General features: G+C 45.3%; 2 protein-coding genes across 4 annotated transcripts in view; both read right to left on the bottom strand.

The window, feature by feature from the left end:
* The window catches only part of MRPS6 (mitochondrial ribosomal protein S6), a 54525-nt gene that overhangs the window by 27234 nt on the left and 794 nt on the right, over window positions 1-26497 (bottom strand). The window contains exon 1 of one of the 2 annotated variants that reach the window (XM_014535186.1): window positions 22329-22575. The exons of the other annotated variant lie outside the window; for it this stretch is intronic. Within the exon in view, the coding sequence (XP_014390672.1) occupies window positions 22329-22418 (90 nt within the window). The 5' untranslated portion in view covers window positions 22419-22575. Of the gene's footprint in view, window positions 1-22328; window positions 22576-26497 lie in introns of those variants that run through there. 2 annotated transcript variants of the gene reach the window in all.
* SLC5A3 (solute carrier family 5 (sodium/myo-inositol cotransporter), member 3) lies at window positions 128-26497 on the bottom strand. 2 transcript variants are annotated; one of them, XM_005860735.2, is made up of 2 exons: window positions 26086-26497; window positions 128-7722 (listed from the first exon to the last, which is right to left on the bottom strand). In XM_005860735.2, the coding sequence occupies exon 2, from the start codon at window positions 7391-7393 to the stop codon at window positions 5237-5239; it is 2157 nt and encodes a 718-aa protein (XP_005860797.1). In that variant the 5' UTR covers window positions 7394-7722; window positions 26086-26497; the 3' UTR covers window positions 128-5236. The 2 variants fall into 2 exon arrangements, with proteins under 2 accessions (XP_005860797.1, XP_005860796.1); XM_005860734.2 differs by lacking the exon at window positions 26086-26497 and adding an exon at window positions 22714-23622.

Raw genomic sequence — 26497 nt, 5'->3', positions numbered from 1 at the left:
GGGGGGGGGGGGGGTCATGGCAACAGTTACAGCGCTTTTCTGAGGAGAGCAGAGCCACCGCCACTCCACTAGAGGAAGCTGAGGCCATGGTGCTTTGCCTCGACTTGCTCTTCAGTTGCGTTATTTACTCCAGCATCTTCCTTCAAACATGGTAACCACAACAAACTGCAAAAGTCCTTAGAGTGAGGCTCATGGGTTAAGTCAACAGCTTCTTAGAAAGTCATGTGCGTGACATGAGTAATGATACAGATACACCACAGTTTACTTCTGAATCAAAGACTACATGCCAATGGTTAAGGCTGTCAGTTACCACATAAATGGAATGTCTAACCCCAAACAGAAAACTCAATCTATCCTTCATAAAGGATTTGAGATGGAAACAAAAACACAGATGACACAACATGCCTTTCGAAGTCAATGAGCAGTTGAAAGCCTTGTTCCCTGCTGTGGAGGGAGAAGCTTAAATAAAAACATGTACACGAGGAGTAAGTGAACAGAGTGTGGGCACAGCACTGGCCACGCCTGTTAGTTATTTGGGGCCGTAGCTAAATGCTGTTCTAGGAGTAAAGGTAGCAGAGTCAGACCAACAGCAAGCCGATGAAGAGACGGGACTTTAATGGAGGAAAAGGGGTTGAGTCAACTAAGTCTAACCAAGTGTAGGAACCAAGATTACTTCTCGTGTAGTCCAACTTCATACCTAACTAGTACAAAGGGGTTTCTCTTGATGCCAACAGACTATTCCAACTTTTTACCTTAATTACTGTAACAAGGCTTTTTGACATCAAAACACCATTCCACTCTGCACTGTGGCACAGTCTTTTCAAAAGGTCTCATGAATGTAATTACTGCTGTCTCCCTAATTTTTAAAAAAGAAGTTTTGAGAATAAAATACTGAATTAGGGCTTTTCTTATTAGTGAACACACACTCTGAGAAAATCATTCTTGAGAATTAACAGTTGAAGCTAATAGAAATGCGGTAGTTTTTAGACACATCTATAGTTAATGGGTCATTATTTGGATACAAGTCTTCACACTGTGCAAGACCAGCGCTTTAACACCATAGCAATTAGCCTGGAAATGAGCTCAGAGGACAACAGGCCGAGCCCAGGGAAGAATGAAAGCATCTGAAGGGAGAGACTCAGGGAGAAGACGGTCTCTCTGGATAACAGGGGGCTATTCTCACAGACACACACACCCTCACTAGTCAAGCCTTCAACACTGAAATGAAGCATTTAACATTCGGCTAATAAGAAACCTTATGAATACTGAAGCCTAAAACCATTCAAATATTAGTCATTTTAACCTCAAATATGTTCATAAACTCCTACTTTACAATATCAAACATCAAACCGGGATTTAACAGGCTGCATCTTATTCACTGATACCCTAACCTATATGGGGAGGGGTATAAACTAGCTGAGAGTCAAGATACTGAGAATTCAAGGAATGTGATTCTACACACTTTTAAGCTCACGTTTGTCCTTTACCGACTTGTTAACGCTGTATCTCCCAGGAGCTTCTCCGCATCGCACTAAATAGTGTTCCTGTTCCTCGGGAAGCCTGTCCTGCAAGTCCCTGTAGCCACATGACGTAACAGGAAGGGTCTGTATACACCCCTCAACCCCAGCCTAGGCATGGGGAGACGCCACTGCCTGGCGCCCAGGTGGTCCTTTCCCGTCGCCGCATCTCAGATGGAAACGCACAGAGGAGTGAAGGACAAGGAAAGCAGTGAGCGGACACGCCCAGTGGGAACACTGATGGCCTGATCTTCCAATGGCTGGTAACCCATCGCCTACATTAAATGTTATTGGGGGGGGGGGGGGGGGTAAGATCCCCACGCCCAGAATAGGGAGAGGGCACTGGAGTGCCTGAGAACAGCGCAGACTTGACACCCACAGCCCAGGACACACTCAGCTTCCTCTCCCCACTCAGCCTCGGGTTAGAGCGCTGTTAACCTTTCCACTCAGTCCTCAAAATGTGGATTTCACAAAGTGGTGGGTCCCTGCTCATTACGGGAGGTGCCGTCTCTAAAAGCTATGGCTACTGTGACCCTCTCAGAGCCAGTGAACAGGAAGTGCTGGGAGGTCGGATCTGTGGGATCTGGCCCAGGACACAGTCGCTGCTCCGCTGGGTGCCTCTCTAACTTAGAGACGGCGGGACAACCTCACAGGAAGGAAGAGCCAGGAAACAGGCTCAGGTGTTTCAAAAGCTGCTGGCTCTTGGGTGGCAGGACAAAACGCTCTTAGCTGAACAGAGGAATCAGAGGGCCCACAACAGAGCCACGAATTATCCTGCAAACCAGAGTGATACGCTCTCTCATCAGACCTTGAGACGAGGAGGCCTGAAGGACAAATCTAAGGACTGGGGCTACCATTCACCGCAGGTCAGACTGGATCTTCTCCCCTGTGAAGACCAGTGTCCTCACCTCATTTTGACTCTCAGCTATTTTAGTCACTATTCCTCTTGGTCAATTCTGAACCTTAGCTTGAACCAATATAAAAATATATACATGTCTATATAGAGAGATCAATACCATTTAGGACTCATTTCATTAGTGTGAAGAATGAACATTTTTGCTAGCTTAAAACAGACCACGTATCATTCCATGAACAATCATTCTAATGACCTTAGACTGAAAAATGAACCCCTGAAATGAAGCTGCCCCTCAGCAATCCACATGCTTTCAAGCACGTTATCTACTGCTGGGAAGCAACAAGGACAAACTTCAGGGACTTCAGTCTAAACAAAGTGATGTTTACACGGCAAAAAATAAACAACCTAATGGATATGCTAATAGTCATTCCTTATTTACAGGCTTTAGTCCTCTAAACTTGACCTATTGCTATATACACACACGAACAGACACAAGATGATGCATTTCACTATTATACTAAGACAACAGCAGAGAAGGCAGGGGGACCCTAATACTCCAAAAGTGAGGACACAACATAAAACAAAGGGAGAGTCTACATAAACACCACCTACTCATTTGTGCTGTAAGTACAAAGGGTAAGAAGGCTGCCCAGCCAGTATGGCGATCCTCACTGCTGAGAGACCAGCAATGTCATCAAAGAAAATGCTAATTCCTCCAACTGAATGGCATTTTGAAAAATCAGAGAGCCTGCTATTTCCCAAATGCGGAAGGTTATCTCAGAGGAGGAACATTCTTTGAGAAAAGGACGAACCATGAACAAACCATGAGTCCAGAGTGGACACCTGGTTGTCTGTTCTTCCCAGTGGAGTTTGTAATAACCTTGGACGTGTCACAGCCTCAGCCTCCAGGCAAGAAAAGGATGGTCCCTATTTATTTGGCCCCCAACTTATAAACCTTAAGAGTGAAATTGAGAAAAAATTCTACAAGGCACTGTAAGCTCTCAACAACCATGCTATTCACATAAGAAGTGTTTTCTCGGCTACAGCCTCAGTCCATCAGAAAGCCTCCTGGTGGTGGGAAGACATGAAGCTCCCCGATCATTTCTAAATCAACATTGGACTAATCAAGTCCATCATTAATGAAACTGGTTTATAGAATACAAAATAGTTAATGTCATTAGGACTGAGTTTTGATTCAAAACCTACAAAAGTACCTAAAAAAGTAATAATTTTGCCTAAATATAAGCTTAATAAAATCATGCGATTTAAAAAGTATCAGAGTACAGAAAAGTCAAAGAAAGTAGATACACAGGCAGTGCCCTTCATCTGTCATGGAGTTTGGGAGGGGATGGTGCTGCACAGACACTGAACTCCAGAATCTGCGGAGCGTCCCTCTACCACCTTCTGTGCGCCTTGCCCTCGTGAGGGGGCATCAGCCCGTGAACGCCGAATCCCATCGATGGAGGTTGCCACTGTGAACCAAGCCGTGTCAAGGTAAAGGGTCCTATGACCACACAGGTCCTGTGACCCTCCGGGAGGCACGCTACTGAACCAGGAGCTCCTGCTCACAGCACCTCTCACACATGCTGTCCATTCTGTAAGGACGATACTGACAATCTACCCACAGCAAAACATGCACTGAGTGTCCCGTTACTCATGGCCAGTTTGCATTCAAACATCTTCATGCTCTAAGTCACTTAACTTTTTAAGCAAAAATGTATAGGCCGGGTACGGATGGTAAGTCTTTTGAAAAGGTGTATCAAGAAAAACACTGATCAAGAATAAATATAATCTCAGAATTAAATTTTCCCTCTAAAGCCTAAACAACCTCCATATATCATGATCTGATCAAGCAGGGCAACCCAGCACTAAGGCAGTGTCAATTTTTCTTCAATTTCTGAACATATCTTCCAACTGGATCTACTTGGGAAGGCATCTGGCTACGCAAGAGCGTCACCAAATGCCAAGCACGTGCCTAGGGAGTTAGTGGAGTACAAGCAATCACCTGCTCAGCGGAAGCTGGTCTGACACTGCTTAGGGGCTGCAAAACTCCCAAACAACATGAACAACCTTAATTTGGCCAATGAATGTGGAGGTCATCAGCAAAGTTTACTTCATCTTCCCCCCCATAACCACTTAAAAATACAATAATGGCATATAACTTTATAAAGACAGACTTGGTGGTCATTTGAGTATGGTTCACTAAAATTCAAAGTGGGGAAAAAAGGAACTGAACAAACTTTCCCCCAACACTGCATACAGTGGTGGTACAAGAATAGCTACAGAAAGATGTTCTTCCTTTCTTTTGGCAATCAGAATCCACAGGCTCATGCTAACCAAATGAACCCGGCAACTAACTAACTTGTCCTGGAACAAGTACCTCACTAGCACATAAGTTAGATTTTCAGTACAGAATTGATTATACAATCTCTACAAGTGCAAATTTTTTTTTTAAATGGTAGGAGGGATTACAGAGACAGGAAATACTCTGAAATGAGCAAGTCTTCTACTTCAGGCTAAAATCTACCAGGACCTGGCAGTGCAGACAGTTCACTTTCTCGTGACGGCTTATATCTGCTCTACGTGTTCTGTGAGAATAATTGGTCTTACTTTGGTATGAAAAATTTTAAACCATATTTGCACAATTCAGTCTATTAAACAAGCTTTGCTTCAATTAGGTTGAAAGTTTACTTTCATCCATCTCTGGGAAAATAAAGTCTTGCAAATAGATGATGTTCTGCTGAGTAAAATTTGGCTAAAACCTACAGCGTAAACAATGCCTGAAAAATGCAACAGTTATGTAAGTTTTTTTTCCAAAGACCAGTATTTTCTTAAGTTACTGTCTCACCATATCCTTAAAAGTTCATAAGGAAAAATAAACAAACATGAAAATTCCAAGTGAACACACAGCAAAAAGTCCAATATCTAGTATGAGTTTAATATGTGGAGGCTCTTCCAGCATCTGCAAGCAGACCGCCTCCTCCTCCATCAGGTCTCTGAGACTCCTCTTGCTGAGGCTCTTACTTTTAAAGCCACAGAACCAATCTATTAACTTGCAGCAGCGGCCTCCATCCTCTGCTTCTTTCTTTCTCTCTTTTTCACCCATGAGTGCTGCTTGCCCATTGGAATAAGCGTCTACTGGTGTTTCTGCCTCTGAATGACCTAAGGAAGCCGCGGGGTTGCCCTCCTCCCTGCAGGTCCCCAAGAGATTAACATCTTCAGGCTGAAGGCCCTTAATGCTGTCTTCAGACTTCCCATTGGGAATGATGTGGTTGATGGGCTCACTGTTCTCACTGCATCTCAGGATGCTCTTCTCCTGCATTTTGTATGGTTCGTCTTTCGGGGAGCAGCTCTCCTCCACCACCACGCTCTTCTTAGACCAAAAGGTGGTGGTACGAATTTGCTCCTTCGTGGGGGGTGCCGTGAGAAGGCTAACAATTACAGTAATGAGTCCAGTGACCCAAAACAATGCGGTGGCCACGTACATGTAATGAATGTCTTTGATGAAGCCAGGCCTGTTATCGGGCTGGTCACATTCCGGGACCCGGTAGGTGAAGGCTAGTATTAAGCGCACTGCTCCGAGAACAAAGCCAGCCACTCCACCATAGAAAGCCCCTTGCTCATTGCAGCGCTTCCAGAAAATTGCCAGAAGGAACAGGGCTGCCACGGGGGGCGTCAGGTAATCTGCCACCTCCTGAATGTAAAGGTACATCTGGCCTCCTTGCATCTCCACGATGATTGGCACCCACGCGATGCTGATCACCACCATGAAAGCCACAAATACCCTCCCCACGATCATGAGCTCCCGGGAGCTGGCGTTCTTGCGGATGAGTTTGTACACGTCCAGGGTGAAGATGGTGCTGGCGCTGTTAAAGATCGAGTCCAAGTCACTCATCAGAGCCGCGATCATCACCGCCATCATCAGGCCCCGGAGGCCCACGGGGACCAGCTTCATGACCAGGCGCGGGTACGCGATGTTCGAGCACCCGGCCCTGCTACCGCACACCTGCATGCAGTGCTCCGGGTTGATGCAAGCTATGTCATCCGCAAACAGGATCCTGGAGATCATGCCTGGGACCACAATGATGAACATGGGCAGAAGCTTCAAGAAGCCAGCCATCAGAGTGGAGCCTTTGGCGTGCGAAATGTTTTTAGCTGCCAGTACCCTCTGCACGATGACCTGGTCAGCGCACCAGTACCACACGGAGGCTGGGGTCTGCCCGAGAAGGAATCCAGGCCAAGGCACATCTTCATCTGTCGCACTCCGCAACATTTTCAGTGCATTTTTCTTAGGGTGGACTTTACAAGAATTGGTGTTGGAAAGGTTGTATGTCAACAAGATGGAAGTGACATTGGGTGAGGCCAACATGTACCTTCTCTTAACTTCCTCAAACCCGCCAACCTCCATCATGCTAAAAACCATAAGTGTGAGGGCCCCAACGATCATGAGCAGCGCCTGGAGAGTGTCTGTGTAGATCACCGCAACAAGGCCTCCGGTGACAGTCAGCAAGGCAGTCATGCCAATGAGCAGGATGACAGACACATAAAGGTTCCAACCCAAAGACTCTTGGATAAAGAGGGCGCCTGAATACAGATCCACTGAGAGCTTGGTGAAGATATAGAGAATCAGAGACAAGGCTGCAAAATAGACCTGAATCCTATGGCCACCAAAGCGCTTGGACAAGTACTCAGGCATGGTGTACACCCCCGACCGGATGTAAATCGGGACGAAAACCCATCCCAGAAGCTGCAGCAGCAGTAAGGCATTGAACTCCCACGCACCGACTGCAAATCCACTCGCCGCTCCAGATCCCGCCAGCCCAATGAAGTGCTCACTCCCAATGTTGCTCACAAACAGAGAGGCCCCAATCGCTACCCAGGTCATAGAGCGCCCGGCCAGGAAGTATCCGCTCACGGTGCTCCTATTAGACTTCCACATGGCAAAGAAGCCAATGCACAGGACCAGGACAAAGTAGAGGGCCACTACGGCAATGTCTGCCGTCTCCAGCACAGCCCGCATGTTGGTCACTTTGTGAATAACGGTGTCCAACAACGGAAGTGTCCGACTTGTTATTTACGCATTAGTAACCCAGCCAGGGCTGTAAGCCGTACGGGAGCGGGACTACAGAGCCACAGAGCAGGCAGTCTTTGTCCTTTGGTTTGCTGTCTTGATGGTGGTGGTGTGATAAACTCGGAAGGAGACCGTTTAAATTTTCCTCCGCTTCTTAATTGGGATTGAGAACTTAGCTTGTACTCTTAATCCACTCTCACAGACCGTCAGCATTTGCCCAGGTGCGGGAGGAGAATTCTGAGTTGCAGCTAAGTCTAGTGAAGCCTACTGTACCAGCCCTGCAAGGCAGCAAAGACAAAAGACAAAGGTTGAATTAGAGGAAGCGCTCACCACGCGACGAGGAAATGTTCAGTCTAGCAAAACGGCGCAACAAGACATTCTTTATAAAAAGAAAAAAAAACTCTGAAAATATATTTCATTTCCACAGGAAAGAGCAATCTATACTATCACAGCTGATACTTAAAAGTCAGTGAAAAAATTTATCATTTTGAACTAAGAATAAAAATTAATTGACCTCATAATTAAATGGCCTAACTTCTCTAGCAACTAAGAACTGTTGGCCGTGACATTGCCCTTTCGTTCTTACTATGGTGTCTCAGACTGGAACAGGCGCCAAGATCTTAAAAGCACCTTAAAAGGGGGAAAAACACTAATTATTCATAAAGAGCATCAAAATGAATCTTCAAATACTATAAATCCCAGGAGAAATGTGACAGCCAGGTAAGTCCCTGGAGAGAACAGACAGGTGGTTCTTCCCAGGTGCTGTCATATACCCCGAACAGAAAAGCAGCACTGCTAAGTCTGTGCAGATCTAATGCTCTGAAATGTTCCCAGATTCCTACTACAAATGTCCATCTGTACTAATGATCACACAGGAACCTAGAAACTGTGAAGCGACTCCTGCCCTAAAGGGAAAAAAGGCACTCGGCACACACACACACAAAAAGTAGGAATATACAACTCAAAAAATAACCCCAAATTTCATTCTTCCGATAGCAGACACTGAATGATTTAAAAAGTTCAAGAAGCTCGTTTCCTTTCCTTCCTCTTCATCAGACAATTATTTTCAAGAGAATCTCTGAGCAGATAAAAGCACCGACAAAGGCTTGATTTTGTTGAATATTTTTTTTCTTTTAATGCTTTCCTGTTGAAAGGTATAGAAAGCAAGGAGAGGAGGAAGAGGAGAAAGTTTCCTGGAAGACTGAAAAATAATTCGCTTTTTATTATATCTTCCAAATCTCAACAAAACAGACATCTGTCAATCATCTTCAGTCAGTGAGACAGGTATTTTCCAATCTGGATTAAGAAAATCACTCTGCAAAACATATTTAGAAGTACTTAAAATCAAGTTTACGCATTTGATGGTTTTTCTCCTGGAAAAGAGATAAATTCTGAATCTTCAAAGTTAATTATGATTGTAGCCCACAGATCAACATGAAGAACATTGTTATTCAAACCCTGCCTTCAAAAAAATAAATAAAATAAAATAAACAAGCCCTGCCTTCCACATGCAGCAGCAACCTCAGAGTGAAATGTTCTTCTATGCTTGGCAAAGCACGTTCTTTATGAATCTAGGCATTTTTCTTTTAAAATAAGTAGCAAACTCAAGTCCTAGAAATGACACTAAAGCTACCTCTTTCCAAGCTGTTCACCATGGACCACAGTACTCAACACTGCAGCCCACACCTTGCACCGCTGGGAAAGGGCCTCATTCATACAGCTGCCCAGATAGCAAACGTCTTCATGCCATCTTGATGTCTTTTTAAGCATAAAGCATGGCAATAATTATACAAGGAAAAGTGGTCAAACCCTTCCTCCTAGAAGCCAGTGTCAATCATGACTGGCATGGAGCCACTACCATAGCCCACAGCCTAGGGCACAGCGGAAGCGGGGTTTCCATCATGTCATACTTGCCAAATCCTGAAGGCAGTCAGATTTCCGTGTCCACTTTCCCCTCAACAAAAAACTTTCTGGTTTTTAAAAAAATATTTGGATAGTTTTTAGAAAGAACCACCTAATTTTTAACAGAGTCTAATCAGATGACCAATAAACAGGAGTTATTTAACAGGGTCAGGTCCTCAGGTAGAATGAGAACTGTGGCAGGTGAGACCCTGCCTTCCAGAGCTCTCCCTGCCCCCGACATGCAGGCCGTGCCCTTGGCCTCTTGTTTCAACATAGACGAGCCCAGCTCACTGGTCAGAGGGCCTTTCGGGTGTCACTCTTCTCAGTGGCAGCAGTAGACCCTGTGTTTCTGGGAAGGGACAAACACCCAGAGTGGGTTTTGGGGGGGAGTTGGAGGGGGAGGGGGGATGTGTGTTGTGGCAGCAGCCGCAGCGGCTTTTTATTAGAAACGCCACAAGCACGCCCTTCCCCGTCGCCATGCGGCACTGCTGTCAACACTGTCTTCAGCGCAGGTCCCACTCGTCCAGTCGCAGGCCTGAGCTGTGCTGCTCCCTGCTGAGTGCTGACTCCACGCGGTCTCCCCTCTAACTGCTCTAGAACAACGGTGAGCGGGGAGGGCAGCTCCAGCTCGGCCCACAGGCGGAGGGAGGGGGGACAGAGCTGACCCCGAGTCTACTTTCCGCCTAGGCTTCCTCAAACGCTTCCCACGCCACTGCCACCAGCCCCCGCCGGGTGCCATGCAGGTCTGGGGCAGGTTTAAGGTTTTTCCAATTTAAGCAAAAACCATCCAGAGACCAGCACCTGGTAAAGACTGAAAAAGGAAAAACAAAACAAAACCAAAAATAGGTCAATTTAGTTGAAAAATAGAGAATCCTTAATATTTCACATTGTGAACTTCAGAACTTTAGGAGAAAATTGTGCAATCCTTAAAAGTGACTCCAAATAAAATATACAGTATCAGTTCTACACATTTTTTCTCTCCCTTTAAAACAGCAAACATTTATTTCTACAATAGAACAGCTGCCCCTGGGGGTGGGGGGTGGAGGGAGTTTGGTTCCAGGCTCCCCGCAATACCCAAACCTGTTTGCATATAACCCACATTTGCATGTGGCTCCGGCAGGGAGCGCCTCCATGTCACTTCTTCCTCGTGGGTTCAGCCTACTGTGGCTGGCCCAAGTTTTGCTTTTGGAACTTTCTGGCATGTTTTTCTCCCCAAAATATTTTTGATTTGCTTTTGGTTCAATCTGCAAATGCAAAACCTGTGGCTACAGAGGGCCAACTCTACAATGAACACTATCCAGCATTCCTTTATTTTTAAAAAGAATGCACATGGAAAAATTTTTTCTTCAGCTAAAAATGAAGCTTTTATATTTGTTTTGTTTTGAATTTCTTGGACTAAGCTGGTTCACAGTTCAAGTAAACCTCAAGTGAGAAATGTGGGACAGTAGGTACCGTACTAAGTATGTGGGTTGGCTCATTGGTAGCACATTTTTAAGAAAACTATCATTTCTATAGCGAGAGTGGTATTTGTAGAAAGTATAAAGAAATGGTCCCCTAGTGGCAATGGACAGAACAGACTGAGCCAAATCTTGAACACAGGGGTGTTCTGAACCAGCAGGCTCCTCCTCACCCCCTGAGGCCTCCTTCCCAGAGAGGAATCCAAAGAAATACACATATTTGCTATGTTTGAACAGCTAGAAAGAGAAAAACAGGTAAGACCAAATTTAAATCAGCTATTGAATTCAACTTATAATTAGTAATAACGACCAAATCCAACATCTTCCTTCTAATATCCAGGTCAACCATTTAATTTCTCCTCCGAACTAGGGTACTATTCTAGGACAATCTGTAAAATCCAGGCCGGATGTCCACCCTCTACAGAGAAAGCCACTGTCTTAAAACCAAACAGAGAACAAGAGCCATCAGACTCCGAGTCATAAAAAACTCATTGAGGCACATGGCCTGGCTAAGGCTAGAGTCCAGTGACCCTAAAAGTGACCAAGCAACACTTTTAGTTTGGAGGTGAGTTAAAAAGCACACACCCAGAGCCAATGTGAGCAGGTCCAGGCCAGCGCCGTGGAAAACAGGCTTGCCGAGTCCTGTTCATCTTCTGATCCAATGACAAGACCCACTTCACCAGCGACTCCTTGAAGGGCTGTGAGCACCTCTGAAAGCTGACATGAGTAGCGGCCTGGGCGAGAGAGCAAGTGAGCCCTGGGCTGGGGTCCGAGCTCTGTCATTTCCTGACTTTATGAGCCTCAACCGTCTCACCTGTGAAATAAAACCACCACCTCGCTCCTGATGGTTTAATAAGGAATAACTAACATGTAGACAGCACAGAATACTGCCCAGTGCCACAGGCAGGTGCTCAATGAATGTCACTTTACTTTCCACTTGTGAAAACTATTAGTGATGATCATGGGCTTCTTTCAAATTAAACTGTCAACCGCACGCCAGGCATGCTAGGATCCTCGTTATAGATAAAAAAAAGAACTAGATAAAATAATGTATCAAATATACAGTTCTCTCACAAATATTTTGAAGAGGCTCCCAACCACTCATCAACTATTAGTTCCCATTTAAGTCAACTTATTCAAGTAAAACACCAAAAAAAATTAAACTGATACAGAATTCTACTTAGAGACCCTTTGCTTCCCTTTTGTCATCTTGATTTGAGGCCCCAGAAAAGCAAGTTCTGCTGGTGAAGCAGATTAACGGCGCGTGGGACGCGCATGTACATGCTCAGCGAGGCCCTCCTCACCCTCGGCTCACTGTGCCATGGCGTGGGTCATGGTGACACTAAAGCAAAGTGAGCCCCTAATGCAACCGGTATCAGTCCAGGCAATTTCAATCACAAATGCAGCAGAGGACAACATGAAACCATATGAGGTAAGTCCCAAAACATTTGAAGAGTCTGCCCTTACATCTCTTTGAAAAAACATTTCTATTACACCTACAACCTCAGCTCTTCCAGTTGTTAAGAGAACCGAGAACCCAAGAAATCTAAGAAACCCTTCAGGAACTCCGGGAAAGTCAAACTGAATCCTGAGGATTTCTAGTCCCCACATCCCAAGTAAACCATTTCTTCAAATAAAATATTCACCTACAAAAGTTCATAAACCACCAGATTTATCATTTCATACACATATACACATTCTTCAAGACATCTCATTCAACCTGCTTCTATTGACTACAAGTCTGGCTTACAGTGCTGGCTTGTTGTTGTTTTTTAAAGAAGTCTCAGAGAAAGAAGGCCAGAGGGCTGTATATGGGGCCAACTTTGAAGCTCCTTGTGGATGATAATGGATCACAAATGTGGAGCAAACTCCAATAACCTATTTTTTTGAGAGATGAAATATCAGAGCAACAGCACACTGACAGCATATCACATGATCCCAAGGACTAAACAGCTACGTTAACTCTTAATGGGAAGAATTCAAGAGGATCAGCACTATTCACTCATGAAAAAGCGGTTATCAAAGATGTTATAAATAATGGACATGAAAAATTAAAACCTGAGATTTCCTGACCTAAGCTGACACCTTGCAGGCACTGGGCCTAGTGCCGTGAGCATCACCTTAGTCCTCATAACACCAGGGCATAGTATGTTATGCTGATCATTTTACAGATGAGAAGACTGAACCCATGAAGCCAGATAACCTGCACCAGGGTGCAGGTGTCTGTGTTCACGACAGCAGTGGCACTGCGTCTGTCTAAATAGCTTCTGCCCGCCGTCACCACACAAGCCTACCTTCAATGAAAAGCACAGTTAACCAAATAGACTACCAACAGCACACAGGGCAAAACTGAACGAGGGCGTTTATGTGTGATCATGCGTAGATGGATGTGTGAATGCAGGAAAGTAAAGAGACTCAAAATAAAAAGAAGTCCCGGTCCAGGCTTCCTAGGTAAGTAAATCCGAAGACCGGAGAACCTTGATGAGTCAGCTCCAAGACCAGGCGTCTCCAGGTTCTCACTATTCAAGCCCAAGACTCCGGCCTTCATTCTCTCTTAGGGAAAAAACAAGCCCCGAAGTCTCTTCGACTCTTGGCTGTCACCATGAGCTCTGTGAGCCCACCCAAGCCAGGCCTCCTTCACGCCCACTCCCACATCCCTAAGACACGAGGTTAAAGAACTGGCGCGTGTGGTCCACAGATCTAAGAGTTCTCATAGTAAAACCTACTGTTCTTACTGCATGAAGTATTTGCGACCACCTATCCTTTGGTTTGGGAGTAGAAATAATTTCGCCCCCACCCCTTAAACCTGTTCTACTCTAGTCCGCCTCATCTCAGAGAATGGCAACTCCATCCTCACTGTTGCTCCAGCCAAAGTATCAATCGTCCTTGAACAGCTTGCTCACCTTCTCTCACCCACACACATCAATCCTTACTTAGCCTGTTGACTTTACCCCCAAAATATATCCAGAATCAGACCACTTATCAGCTCAATTGCTAGCACCCTGGTCCAATCACATCCCCCCTCATCCAGTTCTAACTGCCCAGCCTCTTCACCTGCACACCCAAAGGCTTGGCCTGGCCCACTACAGGCAATAACTGACACGGCGAGCTGTCACCTCTCAGTCACCGTGGACACAGTACCAAACACACCTCAGGGCCTTGACACGGGCTGTTTGTTTCCTATGCAAAGTCCACTCCCAGATTTAGCAGACTTGCTCCTCTCATTTAAATCTTTGCTCAAAAGTACCTTTCCTAACCGTCCCAATTCCTCCTTCTCCTGCTATGTTTTTCCATAGCACTCAACACCATCTAACTTACTGGAAAACTCACTGTGCTGTCTCCTCACTACCAGAATGTGAACTCCCCGAGGGCAGGTTCTTGTCTGTGTTGTTCACCGATGTGGCTGCGTCAGGAACACTCTTGCCCACCGCCGGTGCTCAAATGCTTGTTCAATGGGTGAATCAAATGCTAACAACGAAGTGCCTGACGGACAGTGTTGAACTTCCAACACCCTCTACTACCATGCACAGTGGGCTTCTCAGTCAACAGTAAGAGGGGGCAGGCTGCAGGCCCAGGAAGAGGGCATCTCCCCCCACCGAGGGCTCAGCACGTCCAACAGCCCTGGGAAGGGCGTGTGGAGCCTACGAGGCAGGTCACGGCCCTTGTTCAGATAAACATCTCCTGGGCCGAGATGCAGTCAAGTCCGGCCTGACGCCATCATCCATCCCGACCACCCCGTCAGGCGGGCCCCCTTCCCTTTGTTGTCCTAACTCCACTTCCGAACGTGCTCCAATGTCACCACTGCGAGTGTCACGTCCACCTCAGTGCAGGGACAGCACAGGCCTCCTCGCGCAGTGCGTTCTGTCCATGGTCATCTCCACAGTCAGGACAGGTCAGTGCGGGCAAGCAGCACTTCCGCTCAGCTCCCTCCAGACAGTCCCCGCGCTCTGCTGGCGTCGCCTAGGAAGAACCCTCCTTCTCCACCTCCCCACGAGACTGAAGTGAAATGTTCCCCACGAGACAGAAAGTTACTTTAATAACTGTATTTACCAACATTAGCACCAGGCACCGTTTTTACACTACATGTCAGCTCATCTCAGCCTCACAAAAACCCAGGACGTAGGCATGGTAATTAATACCAATTTACAGATGATAAAATTGAGGACATATTACAGGGTCACTAAGGGAATCCAGAAACATGCTCTGTGAAGTAAAGATAAGGAACATCCTTTCAACACTTTCCAGAAAGATACACATTAAAAAGTTGAAATAAACACAAGTCAGAAAAACTGGCCAATCAATACAGAAGGAATGCTGCAATTAGAAAATCACCCTTTGCACCCTACCAGATGCTGAACCCAGGCAATGATTACAACAGGTGCCGAGCCCTTCCATGAAAGGCTGAGGGGGACTTCAGCAGGGATGGGTGAAGTGCCCGCACCACTGAGAACGAACCTTCTCTCTTAAAGGCGGACATCCGGGCCCTGATGGGAGGCTGCACCCAGGAACACTCATGAACTCTTGCAAAACAAAGCAACCTGAATCTAATCAAGTTCTTCTACCTACTATTACAGGAAGTACCCAGAACAGTAAATCACCAGCAAACGACTAACCAAACTCAGAAAATGAGAAGGGAGGGGGCGCCGTTCCAGTCATATGCCACTTAAGGGCAGGAGAGATTGAGAAAGGCACTGTGTCTTTGTGCAATCACCACAGAGACACTCCTAGCTGGCACTGCCCACTACACACCTGGGCTGTCTAGTGTACCACTGCCATGTATACAGTCTGTCATCGACCAAGACGTCGTTACCTGGCACGTGACTGCCAGAGTAAAACACTTAAGAAGCCATTGGTCTAGACCAGTGGTTGGCAAACTCATTAATCAACAGAGCCAAATATCAACAGTACAACGATTGAAATTTCTTTTGAGAGCCAAATGTTTTAAACTTAAACTATATAGGTAGGTACACTGTTATTAACTTAATTAGGGTACTCCTAAGGCTTAGGAAGAGCCACACTCAAGGGGCCAAAGAGCCGCATGTGGCTCGCGAGCCGCAGTTTGCCGACCACTGGTCTTGACCTTGTTTGGCTCAGATTCCATTAAACCATGGAGAAACAATGGAGACAATCGGGGAATCTGAACTTGGACTAGACGTTAAGGGTTGCATAAAGGCACTATGGCTGTCTTTTTCAAAAGGCCTAATCTTTTAGACACATATGAAATATTTACAGGTGAAATTTTATATCTGCATTTGCTTTACAGTAATGATTGATAACTGCTTCAGAATCCTCAACAGATGCTAAAGCCAGTGGCAGACAGTTGGAGGAAAGAATCTTGTCTCAAAGTTATCACTCCATAAACCACCTGCTCATTACAAAAGGAAAAAGGACATTTCCATGGAACAATCTGACGGGTAAAACCTAAATGAAATGACTGCCTAACATCAACAGTGGGACAAACCGACACCCTATGAAGTACTCCTGCCAAATGTTCCATCGATGAGAAAGCAACCAGTCAAACCCAAATGGAGGGGCTCTGCAGCCCGTGGGTGTCCTCTTCAGAGGGCCACCGTCGTGAATGACAAAGGCCTGAGACTGTTCTAGAACAAGGAGGCCAAACAACCAGATGCACGAGCCTTCAGTGAAAACTGGCTTTTAAAACTACAGGGTATTACTGAAATAACGATCAACTTGACCGTACAGTGAAAATTTAAAAATAATACTGAATCAATGTCCAATTTCTGTGCAATGGTTGTTTTAGTTAAAAAAGCCCTTATTCCTAAGAAAGGCATGTCAACATGCCTACGCTTTTCAAATGGTGCAGCTAAAATATGGATAATTCTAACAAATAGTGATCCAGGCAAAAAGTTTACAGGCGTTCATTGAACCATTCTTGCAAATCCTCCAAAGGTTTACATTTAAAAAACAAAGTTGAGCCCTAACCGGTTTGGCTCAGTGGATAGAGCGTCGGCCTGCGGACTGAAGGGTCCCAGGTTCGATTCCAGACAAGAGCATGTACCTTGGTTTCGGGCACATCCCCAGTAGGGAGTGTGCAGGAGGCAGCTAATTGATGTTTCTCTCTCATCAATGTTTCTAACTCTCTATCCCTCTCCCTTCCTCTCTGTAAAAAAATCAATATATTTTTAAAAATAATAAATAAAAAGCAAAGTTGAGGAGGATGAAGAGGGAGTGGTGCCGTTGTGTCCCAGGCCCTAGATGCACTGGGACAGAGCCTGCCAGGTGAGCTGCCCGCTCTCCCCACCGGAGGCTCCCCCAGTGTGGCTGCCCGTGGGGGGAAGCAGGCTGGGTGCCGCCGCAGACCTGGAGGAAGGGCTCAAGAACCTGCAGAGGGACTGACTGCTCCGGGCCCCCCCCAAGGGCCTGGGCACGTGGATACGTTTTCACTGCACCCTTTCTGTACTAAAAGAGATTGGACACTAAAAATAAGTAATAGGTAAAGTTAAAAATATATAAAATAATCCAGCAAAAAATGGGGAGGGGAGAGTGGAGGTGAAGAAAAATTGGTAAAGTTGATTAACTGTTTACACTGGGTGAAGGGTCTCGGGATCAATTCCCGGTCAAGGGCACTTACCTGGGTTTCAGGTTTGCTCCCCGCCCCGGGTTAGGGTGTGCAGGAGGCAACCAGCGGATGTGTTCTCTCACATCGACATCTCTCTCCCCATCCCTCCCTCCCTTCCACTCTCTGAAAGGCAATGGAAACAATAGCCTCAGGTGAGGCTTAACCAAAAGAAAAAGCGGAGGGGCAAACAGCACTGAACCCTCCCACACTGGCTCTTTCAGGAAGGCTGGCCAAAGGCTTAGAGCCACGCCTGCTGAACTGCATGGTCGGTACAGCTCCCAGCCCAGGCCCGCACCCGTTCCGCTCAGCCCCAGTGAACAGCACCCTGCGCCGTCCCCGCACCGAGTCTCTGCCTCGCCCGAGCACTCCAATGAAAAGGAAATCTGCCCTTTCTGCCCCTTCAGCGGGCTGTTTCTCTTCGTAGCATTTGGTTTGTCTCCCTTCCTCGAATGTAACTTCCCCCCAAACTGGGGCTGTCTGGTTACCCCCGCATTCCCTAACACATGCTAGAGCTGGCACCTGGTAGGCACTCAAGTCTGTGAAACCTCTCCTCCATCGCAGTGGCTCCTCTGCAGATGCCTGTAGAGCCCTTGCTGAGCGCTTCCTGGGCTGCTGTGACACCCTGTTGTTTTTTCTTCTATAAAAGGGAGACCACTCTCTCTAACCCTGATTCAGCCGGCAGAACACACAGCCCCTGAGAACCAGGTTTAGACCGTAAGGTTACAGAGGGAGAACATCCCACCAGGCCCATTTGTGGTTCACCTTCATCCTACTGGGTTCCAACTTCACGTCCCTAGAAAAACCATTTCTAAACCAGATACCAATTTTGACTTTTCCATGTGACTGAGGCCAGAACATGTAAACACAAGAGTTTTCCTGGTGGACCAACTCTAATTCTCCAAGGAGGCCAAGTCATAATAAAAGATCCTAGAATTGGGATATTTCCTCAGGCAAACACTTTTGGTTGGAATATTTTTAAACTTTCTAATTTTCCCAAGGATCAGAACCGCTTCCATCGGATGTCAAAGGTAGAAGACCTTGAAATTACAGCTTCCAATTATTCCATCCTAATCAGATAAAATATTTAATAAAGAAATGGTATTAAGAGGAATTTCTTTTCTTCATGTTAATCTTCTTAACCTGAATTTGCAAAAGCTCCTGGCTGTCAGTTCACAGGTGAGAACACATTCCTGAGACCAACAGCGCCACCAGTGTCTGCAGACTTAAGACTGTCCCTGATGGAAACTTGGTACCAAAGGTTAGCAAGACAGCATAGCTGACACCGCTTCCACATGAACATGCTAACAGAACAGACGGCAACAGTGCACGAGCGAAAGAAAAACAAAACCGTCTACTACTGGGTCATGTATTTCCTTAACGGGTTCAGGTAATTTTTTAGAAGGACGCTGAAGTACATCTTTCCTGTACCATTTGCCTGGCAAAGATCCTATCCCCAAATTTAGCTTTTCACTCAACAGAAACTCACCTTTGAACATGAACCTAAACCAGTACTGATGTTTTATATTCATAATTTGCACATAGGGCACCTGAACACAATCCCCTTACAGCTGTGCCTGGGATTCCTCACCTGACAAACTTAAAGTGTTTTAACAGCCAGGGGAGGGTCGAGGAGAGTGCTTTAAAAACTTAACTCCAAACACAGACAAAACCAGGCATTCATTCTGGGGTAGACGCAGACAAACGCCAGTTGATGAGCACTGAGGGTTCCAGGTCGAGATTCTGTTGTTGGGGCCATGCTTTCTCTTGCAATTTCATTGTGAAGCTCTCATCCACACCAACCTCTACAAAGTTTTCCCAAAGTGGTAGGAACTAGGGACCTGTAACCTCAGAAAAATGGTAGGGGGACTAGGTGACTAATTGTCCCTGGACTTGAAGGTGGATGAACAAGTGGACCTGTGTGTTTATCTGTGACCTGCTGTTACGTATCTAGAGTGAGTGGAAAAGTGAAAAAGACAAAATGGAAAACTTGGCTTCCATTCTATGAAACATGAAGCCTGGTCAAAAACAAAAGCATTTGCCCTGGCGTGTTTGGCTCAGTGGATAGAGCATCAGCCTGCGGACTGTAAGGTCCTGGGTTCTATTCCGGTCAGGGCACACACTGGGGGTTGCGGGCTCAATCCCCAGTATGGGGTGTGCAGGAGGCAGCCGATCAATGATTCTCATCATTGATGTTTCTCTCTCTCTCCCTCCCTCTCTGAAATCAATAAAAATGTATTTAAAAAAAAACAAAAGCATTTTGTCATCCCTTTGTGCCATAGCCCTGTATAGAAGAGCACCTAGCTTTTTCCATGGTCATACTTTTCCAAGACCATGGGTCATACACTCTGATGTGAACTTCATAGATACACTCCGAGCAAAATAAAACGCCACTTTCCAGCCAAAGTTGTCTTTGCCCAGAATCACCCGGACACCCAGAGAAAAAGTGGCAGTCCGACAGCTGACACCAAGTCACACTGCCAGAGGTCGAAGACAGTTAAGGGCATCTTTAAAGAACCAAAACCTATTATCTAAATCAGAACTTAAATACATTACATTTGATTCATGGTGTTTAAATGTCTTTTAATTAGTTGCCAACATCTTAAAAATCAATTTCCTGTAAAACCTGGAGTTATGGTTAGGAATAGGATAGAAAAGGAGGAGCTGGCAAAACCAGGACCACGTTCCCATGGAAGTGACAGACTGGAGTGGTAAGCACCAGCGCCCACACACCCGTTTCCCCAGCCACTGGCCCACCCGACACTTCCCACCTTGAATTAACACATCGCAAACCATGACCAAGTGATCTAAGGCTGAGGACAACCATTCATACTTACCCAGTTTAAAACATGATAGTTAAAAAGAATTAACACAATCTATTCCTCAGGAAGCTTTGTTGAACAGCTTTTATTAACTCATGAACACATTTACACTGCACCATATGCCAGCTCCCAAGGACAATGAAGTGGTTTAAAAGTTAAAAGCATTACTATTCTTCTTGGCCGCACGCTTGTGTCTTCATCTTTTACACACTCACACACACACATTTCTCAGTCTGCTTCACATGGTCCCAGTACCCTCTGCCACCCAACATCCCATTATACAGCTGCAGAGTAAAATAATCAGGTGCAGAAAAAGTCACAAATTAAATTGGAAATAAAATTGGATTTTAAAAAATGACAGTGAAGTATATATATCAAAAATGCATATTCTCTTGGAAAAGGTCTTATTTGAAACTTGTTGGATCACAGGTACTTACTTAAAAAATCAATTAAGTATGTTAATGAAATATATACATTCCAGAAACATGTGTTATAATGTAAAATACTGTTTTAATTCCTTTGTAAAAATAAAATCTGAATAGGAATGAAACAAATCTCTTAAAATCACCAATTAAAAGGAAAAATGTAGTTTTATAATACTGTATCAAAAATGAAAAGTAAAATATTAACTGAAAATACCACGTAGCAACAGAAATCAGCCAGGTTCTATCAGCTGCTCCATCTGTTGATGCTACTGAAAAGCGGTCGTCCTTATAGTGTTAGTAGGACGACAACTGGAATCAAACATTTACCGAATACTGTTTAAAATACTGATTTTCTCCCATACCTGCCTCTGATCACCTTAGCACTTAGCCTATCTAAAGTACATAACTCAGTGCTTTAGATTTTCTCTACCCTTCACTGTCCCCAAACTCCTCACCTAAAAAACACATTTAAGTCTTGTAAGTACTGGTTACAGAAAGTGGAGCAGGTGCCCTCGCTGGCTTGGCTCAGTGGATAGAGCATCGGCCTGCAGACTGAAGGGTCCCAGGTTTGATTCCGGTCAAGGGCACATGACTGGGTTGTGGGCTCAGTCCCCAGTAGGGGGTGTGCAGGAGGCAGCCGATCAATGATTCTCTCATCATTGATGTTTCTCTCTCTCTCTCCCTCTCTGAAGTCAATAAAAATATATTTAAAAAAAATAAAGCGGGGCAGATGAACAAAAGCGTGGAAGAGGAGGCCCAGGCACAGTGCCGCAAAGGCCAGTGGCTGCTGAGTAAATGACTCATCTCTGTCTGACAAAGTTGTTCTAAGTTGGTAGAGTTCATAGGCTCCCTCACACTCTATATCAAATATGCAAAGCTCGCCCTTGCTTACTTAGCATGCAAGCTCTTATGTAGAGTGGCTTACGACCCTAATTCAAATATGTATTGAGGAAGTACTATATTCCGGGTTTGACTCAGTCTCAGATTCTGGTAAAATAACTTACATAAAAGAAATTTATCTTCAGGAGTCTCTTCATCAATCAAGTGTAAATGGAAAACTAAGCAATAAAGTTCAAAAACTTGCCTGAGATCCCAAAGCTAACTTTAACGACATGCTGAACACCTACTACCTCCAATGTCACGTTACCAACAGGTGACATCCCTAGGAGGCAGGTGCCAGGCCCCAAAAGCAGGTATGATCCAGCTCGGAAACTCTTTCTAGGATGGCCAGCTCTGTTTATACCCGGCATCTGCCCTCGGGACCTCATGTTCCTCCGATCATTTAGATAACGCAATTCGGAGCACTCACTGGAGCAGCTTTCATACCCAAAACAATCATATCCAAAGTCACAGGAAAAAAGAGATTAAAGCTCAAGTGCAAAATAAAAAAAAACGTACATACGTACCTTAAACATTTTACGTAAGTTTAACACATAAATGTGCATTCATCTATCTGCCCATTTTACTATGAGCCAAAGCACTTGGCGAATAGGAGCGATGATGAAGTTCCTTGCAGAGTAACATTCCTTCTGCTTGGTCTACACCACATCTATAAATGCATCATGGCCAACTTCCATTTTTAGTAAGAAATCCTTGTAAAGCAATCTACATAGAGTCTTGGACTATTTTTATTTTTCCTCTCCAACTTTTACTTATTTGCAGCCACATCTAAATTCTACAGCCATTATTTTAGTGACTCACCTTTATCAAATCTTTCCAAAGAATCCAACTCGGTTTTCGGGGGAGGCGGTTGGGGGGAGGGTAATTTGCTCTCATTTTAACAATTGACATAATTAAATTATTATTGTGGAAACAAGGTTACCTGCCAGGAAATAGTATTAGAAGCCAACGTAATGTCTGGCAAGCATTCAGCTCACCCAGTGCAAGCCCAGTGCTCCGACTGGACAGCAACTGCCTAGCAGAGGTCAGATGCCCTCTCAGACCCAGAACCAGCTCACACAGAGCAGTCGGCACCCTGGTGAGGCAGCTGAGCGAGCACCCACCTGCTGTGTGAGCAGAGGACAGAAAGGAAACAGAGCTGATCCTCAGGAATCTGTCATCTAACCAAGGAGGTAAGAACACTCACCAATTCAGTGATAAGAGTAAGAGGCGGTCCAGGTGACAACAGAAAGCCCCATGCAAACCCAAAGGAAGATCCGTGTCCTCACAGGGCAGGTCTTCCCTCGACAGCTGTTTAAAGTGAACTGAGGCAGGCGCTCGCGGATGACGGGGCAACGTGGAAAGGGAGGGCATTCCAAGAAAAGCAGTGACACAAGCACCTGAGAAAATGAGAGCGAAGGGAGGTGACGGCTCTGGGCAGCCTGGTCTACTTGGTGTAGAGATGGCAGAACTTTAGAAGGGGAGCGGGAGTTTAAAAAAAAAAGAAAGGTTGGAGTCCTCTCAGACAGCCTTGGATGCCGGGATTGATCTGAATGTCTTTTTTAAAAGAGGTGCTGTGACTTAGCATTAGGGACACAATCAACGGATGTGCGAAAGCAATGACATAATCCATACAATGCTCTGCTTTATCTCCTTGTTAAAAATGCATTTCCATTGGATTCTTTTCAAGTAGCTCAACAACATATCTTCTTGCACTCAGATGGTATTTACAATGAACCCCTGAGCAGGTGAGAGACCAGCTGAGTAAGAAACTGCAGGACTCAAGCAGGAACTAGGAGTGGCCATCTAGGGCAGAGGGGAGACGAGATGGGACTGAGGTGGAGGACACCAAGGCTGTTCAGCTCCAGGGGACAGAGACAGAGAACCCAAGAACAGAAGTAAGACAAGCTTAGGGTAGACAACTCATCAAATCTGAACCACACTGAGTTTGCAGTGCCAACAGGACATCCAGGAGGCTCTGACCAGCACAGTTCAAGTACAAAATGCCAGAATTCTTAGCTTGTTACCAACAAAGGCAAGTCATCCATATGGAGGTCAAAGGCATAGTACATACAGAGGAGGAAAAGGAAGGAATGAAGGCAGAAATGTCAGAAACAGGACCCTAGCCCTGACCGGTTTGGCTCAGTGGATAGAGCATCGGCCTGCGGACTCAAGGGTCCCAGATTCGATTCCCGTCAAGGGCATGTACCTTGGTTGCGGGCACATCCCCAATGGGGGGTGTGCAGGAGGCAGCTGATTGATGTTTCTAACTCTCTATTCCTCTCTCTTCCCCTCTGTGAAAAATCAATAAAATATATTTTAAAAAAAAAAAGAAACAGGACCCTAAAAGCTGAGATGCTGAACCTGGGAAATTGTCTTACACTCTGAACTACGGTCAGCAAATTTCCATAAAGGACCAGAGAGTAAATACAAACAAATGAACAGGGTGATGTTCCAAGACACCTGTGTTCATGAACTCTTGACATTTGAATTTCACATCATTTTCATGTCATAAAGTACTTTTTTTTATTCCTCCTCTCCCCCTACCCCAACTACTTGAAAATGTAAAATCCTTTCTCAGCTCACAGGCCGTACAACTACAGGTAGCCAGTGAGATCTGGCGTGTGAGCCAGTTTGCCAACTCCTACTCTAAGTTAGAGCAACGAGGATAAGAGAACTGGAGTAATTATCCCTTTCCAAATTTCTGAGGTATTTTTCCTTTAGGTAAATTAACAACTTACCAGACATTCATTAAATTTGCATGATTTTCTTATATTTGACTAATTCCTGCCCTGGCCAGGTGGCTCAGGTGGTTGGAGCATTGTCCCTTACACCAAAAGGCTGCAGGTTCAATTCCGGTCAGGGCTCACATGGATGTTTCTCACATCCATGTTTCTCCCCCAACCCCCTCTCTAAAATCTATATAAAACATATCCTCGAATGAGGACTTAAAATTTTTTTTACTAATTTCTTAATTTTTATTCCCCTAAGAGATAATTATGTGTTGATAATAATCCCTGGTGCTTAAGAATACTGCCTTCTTAAGCAAAAGATAAAGAGGTATTCTTTATCTTGAACAGAAAAATCACACCTGTACAATTACAGTGCAGGCACTAGATGGAAAATACTTTAGAATTTGTCCCTCATTTCTTCCAAACTGTTTTCTCAAAAGTGATTTTATAATCGTCTGCATGTCAATACTAGACTTAAACACCTATAAACGTCAGTGTTGAATGTGAGGCATGAACAAGAAGAAAACAGAGGGTGGAATGTCCCTTCTGACAGGCTTTCTTCAGAAACACAAACCATGTCTGGCGAGGAAGGACTCCTTACCCCGCAGCCACTCCTCGGACCTTAGCAAGCGCAGGGGCAGGAGCAGGCACCTTCTTCAATCACTTGCCGGCAATGAGCTGTAACCCAAGAACACTCTAATCCCAAGGACACTCAATGCGCCAGGCTCGTCTCTCATTACTGGGCAAGTATTTTAAGTTGTCCAGTTTCAAGCAGACAAAACACAAAGGGTAATTAGTAAAGATACAAGCTAAGCTATTTGAGGGGGGCCCATAAGAGGGAAAAAAAGACCAACTCAGCCATCTGACAGATAGAACAAAGGTGTTCCCATTTGAATTTTTGTCTGCCACCACCTGGGAGCAGAAATGTGTCCATTTCCTAGTCATCAAATGTTGCCAAGCAGCCAAACTCCAATGAGCTAGGGCTCCAATGAGTAGGGCTGGTCAGTCCCACATGAGTTCATCAGCACCCTAGGCAGGTGTCTAAAATGCCAACATTTTGTAGGCGTTACTTTCAGAAGACCCTGGCCTGGATATAACTCTAGAGCAAATACAAAACTTCTGCCAGCTTTTCTAATCAAAAAGGCTTGAGTGAAGAGAAATAGAAGGCACTCTTGCCCACACAATCAGAAAGCGTACTGCTTGCTATATTTTGGGAACTGGACTATCACTACATTTTAATTTTTAAACACATAAGACCCAGGTGGTAAGTTAAACTCAGATTATATCATAAAATTCTTTGCCTACAAAGAACTATTTCAATGAGTTATCTTAAAATTTAAAATATAACCTGCTTTTCAATAAAATTAAAAATGAGGGGTATTAACCCTAACTTGTGAAATGTTTTAAAGAAAAAAGAACTTAAGATTGCCAGAGTAGGTAGCTGCTCTTGTTTTCCTACCAGGAAAACACGTACCAGAGGGTATATAAAGCTGTTTCACTGTATACACATGCATTCATTTGGCAACTAAGCTAGTTATTCCTTAAACCATTAACCTGTAATTCTTCCTGTAAAAATGCCTGAGTAGCTCAGGAAGGCCAGGAGAGAGCATGTTCCCAGAGCTTTCACGACCCTACAAACGCCAGCTCTGGGCAAACGTCACAGACAGGATCATTAGAGCGTCCTCCGGCAGCCGGAGACTAAGTGCTCTGCAGGGGCGTCTGCACCTCACAGGCCCTCTTCCGGAGCCCATCCCGAGCCCGAGAACTGCCTACAGTTTACACAGCTTTTCCTAAGTTCTCTACACAGTAGGGGCAATTCATCTGTTACACACAAATTAAATACCAACCTTTAAAGCTAATTTCAAAGTGACATCTATGGCCGTCAGTCCTTTCCTCAGCCCTCAGCCGCCCAATCAATGCGTGACGCTCCCCGTCTGCTAAAGGCCCCGCGCCAGGACGGGACGGGGTGGAGGGAACGCGCCTCTCACCGGCCACCCCTTTCTGCGGTTAGAAAGCGTCTCCCGCGCTGGACTGGGCTCCCTGGGAGCTGCAGCCTGTGCTTGTCCTCAGCTGTGTCCTCCCACAGGTGAAGGCTTCCAGGAGTAAGTGACGCTCTGTGACGTTGGTACAGCTAGAACACCACTTTCAAAGTGTTTTTTCCTGGAGACTCCTCTATAAATATGGCCTAAGCAACCATCTTTTCAAATGGCTGCAGTCTTTCCCTCTAAAGGTGCCCTCCCAGCACCTATTACTTCACTG

The sequence above is a fragment of the Myotis brandtii genome, unplaced genomic scaffold, assembly GCF_000412655.1.
Source record: "Myotis brandtii unplaced genomic scaffold, ASM41265v1 scaffold139, whole genome shotgun sequence".
NCBI classification, from domain to species: Eukaryota; Metazoa; Chordata; class Mammalia; order Chiroptera; family Vespertilionidae; genus Myotis; species Myotis brandtii.
This window is presented reverse-complemented; position numbering and strand designations above follow the sequence as displayed.

Excerpts from the sequence above, each read along its gene's own strand:
- SLC5A3 (XM_005860735.2), bottom strand. The coding sequence starts at position 7,393 with ATGCGGGCTGTGCTGGAGACGGCAGACATTGCCGTAGTGGCCCTCTAC.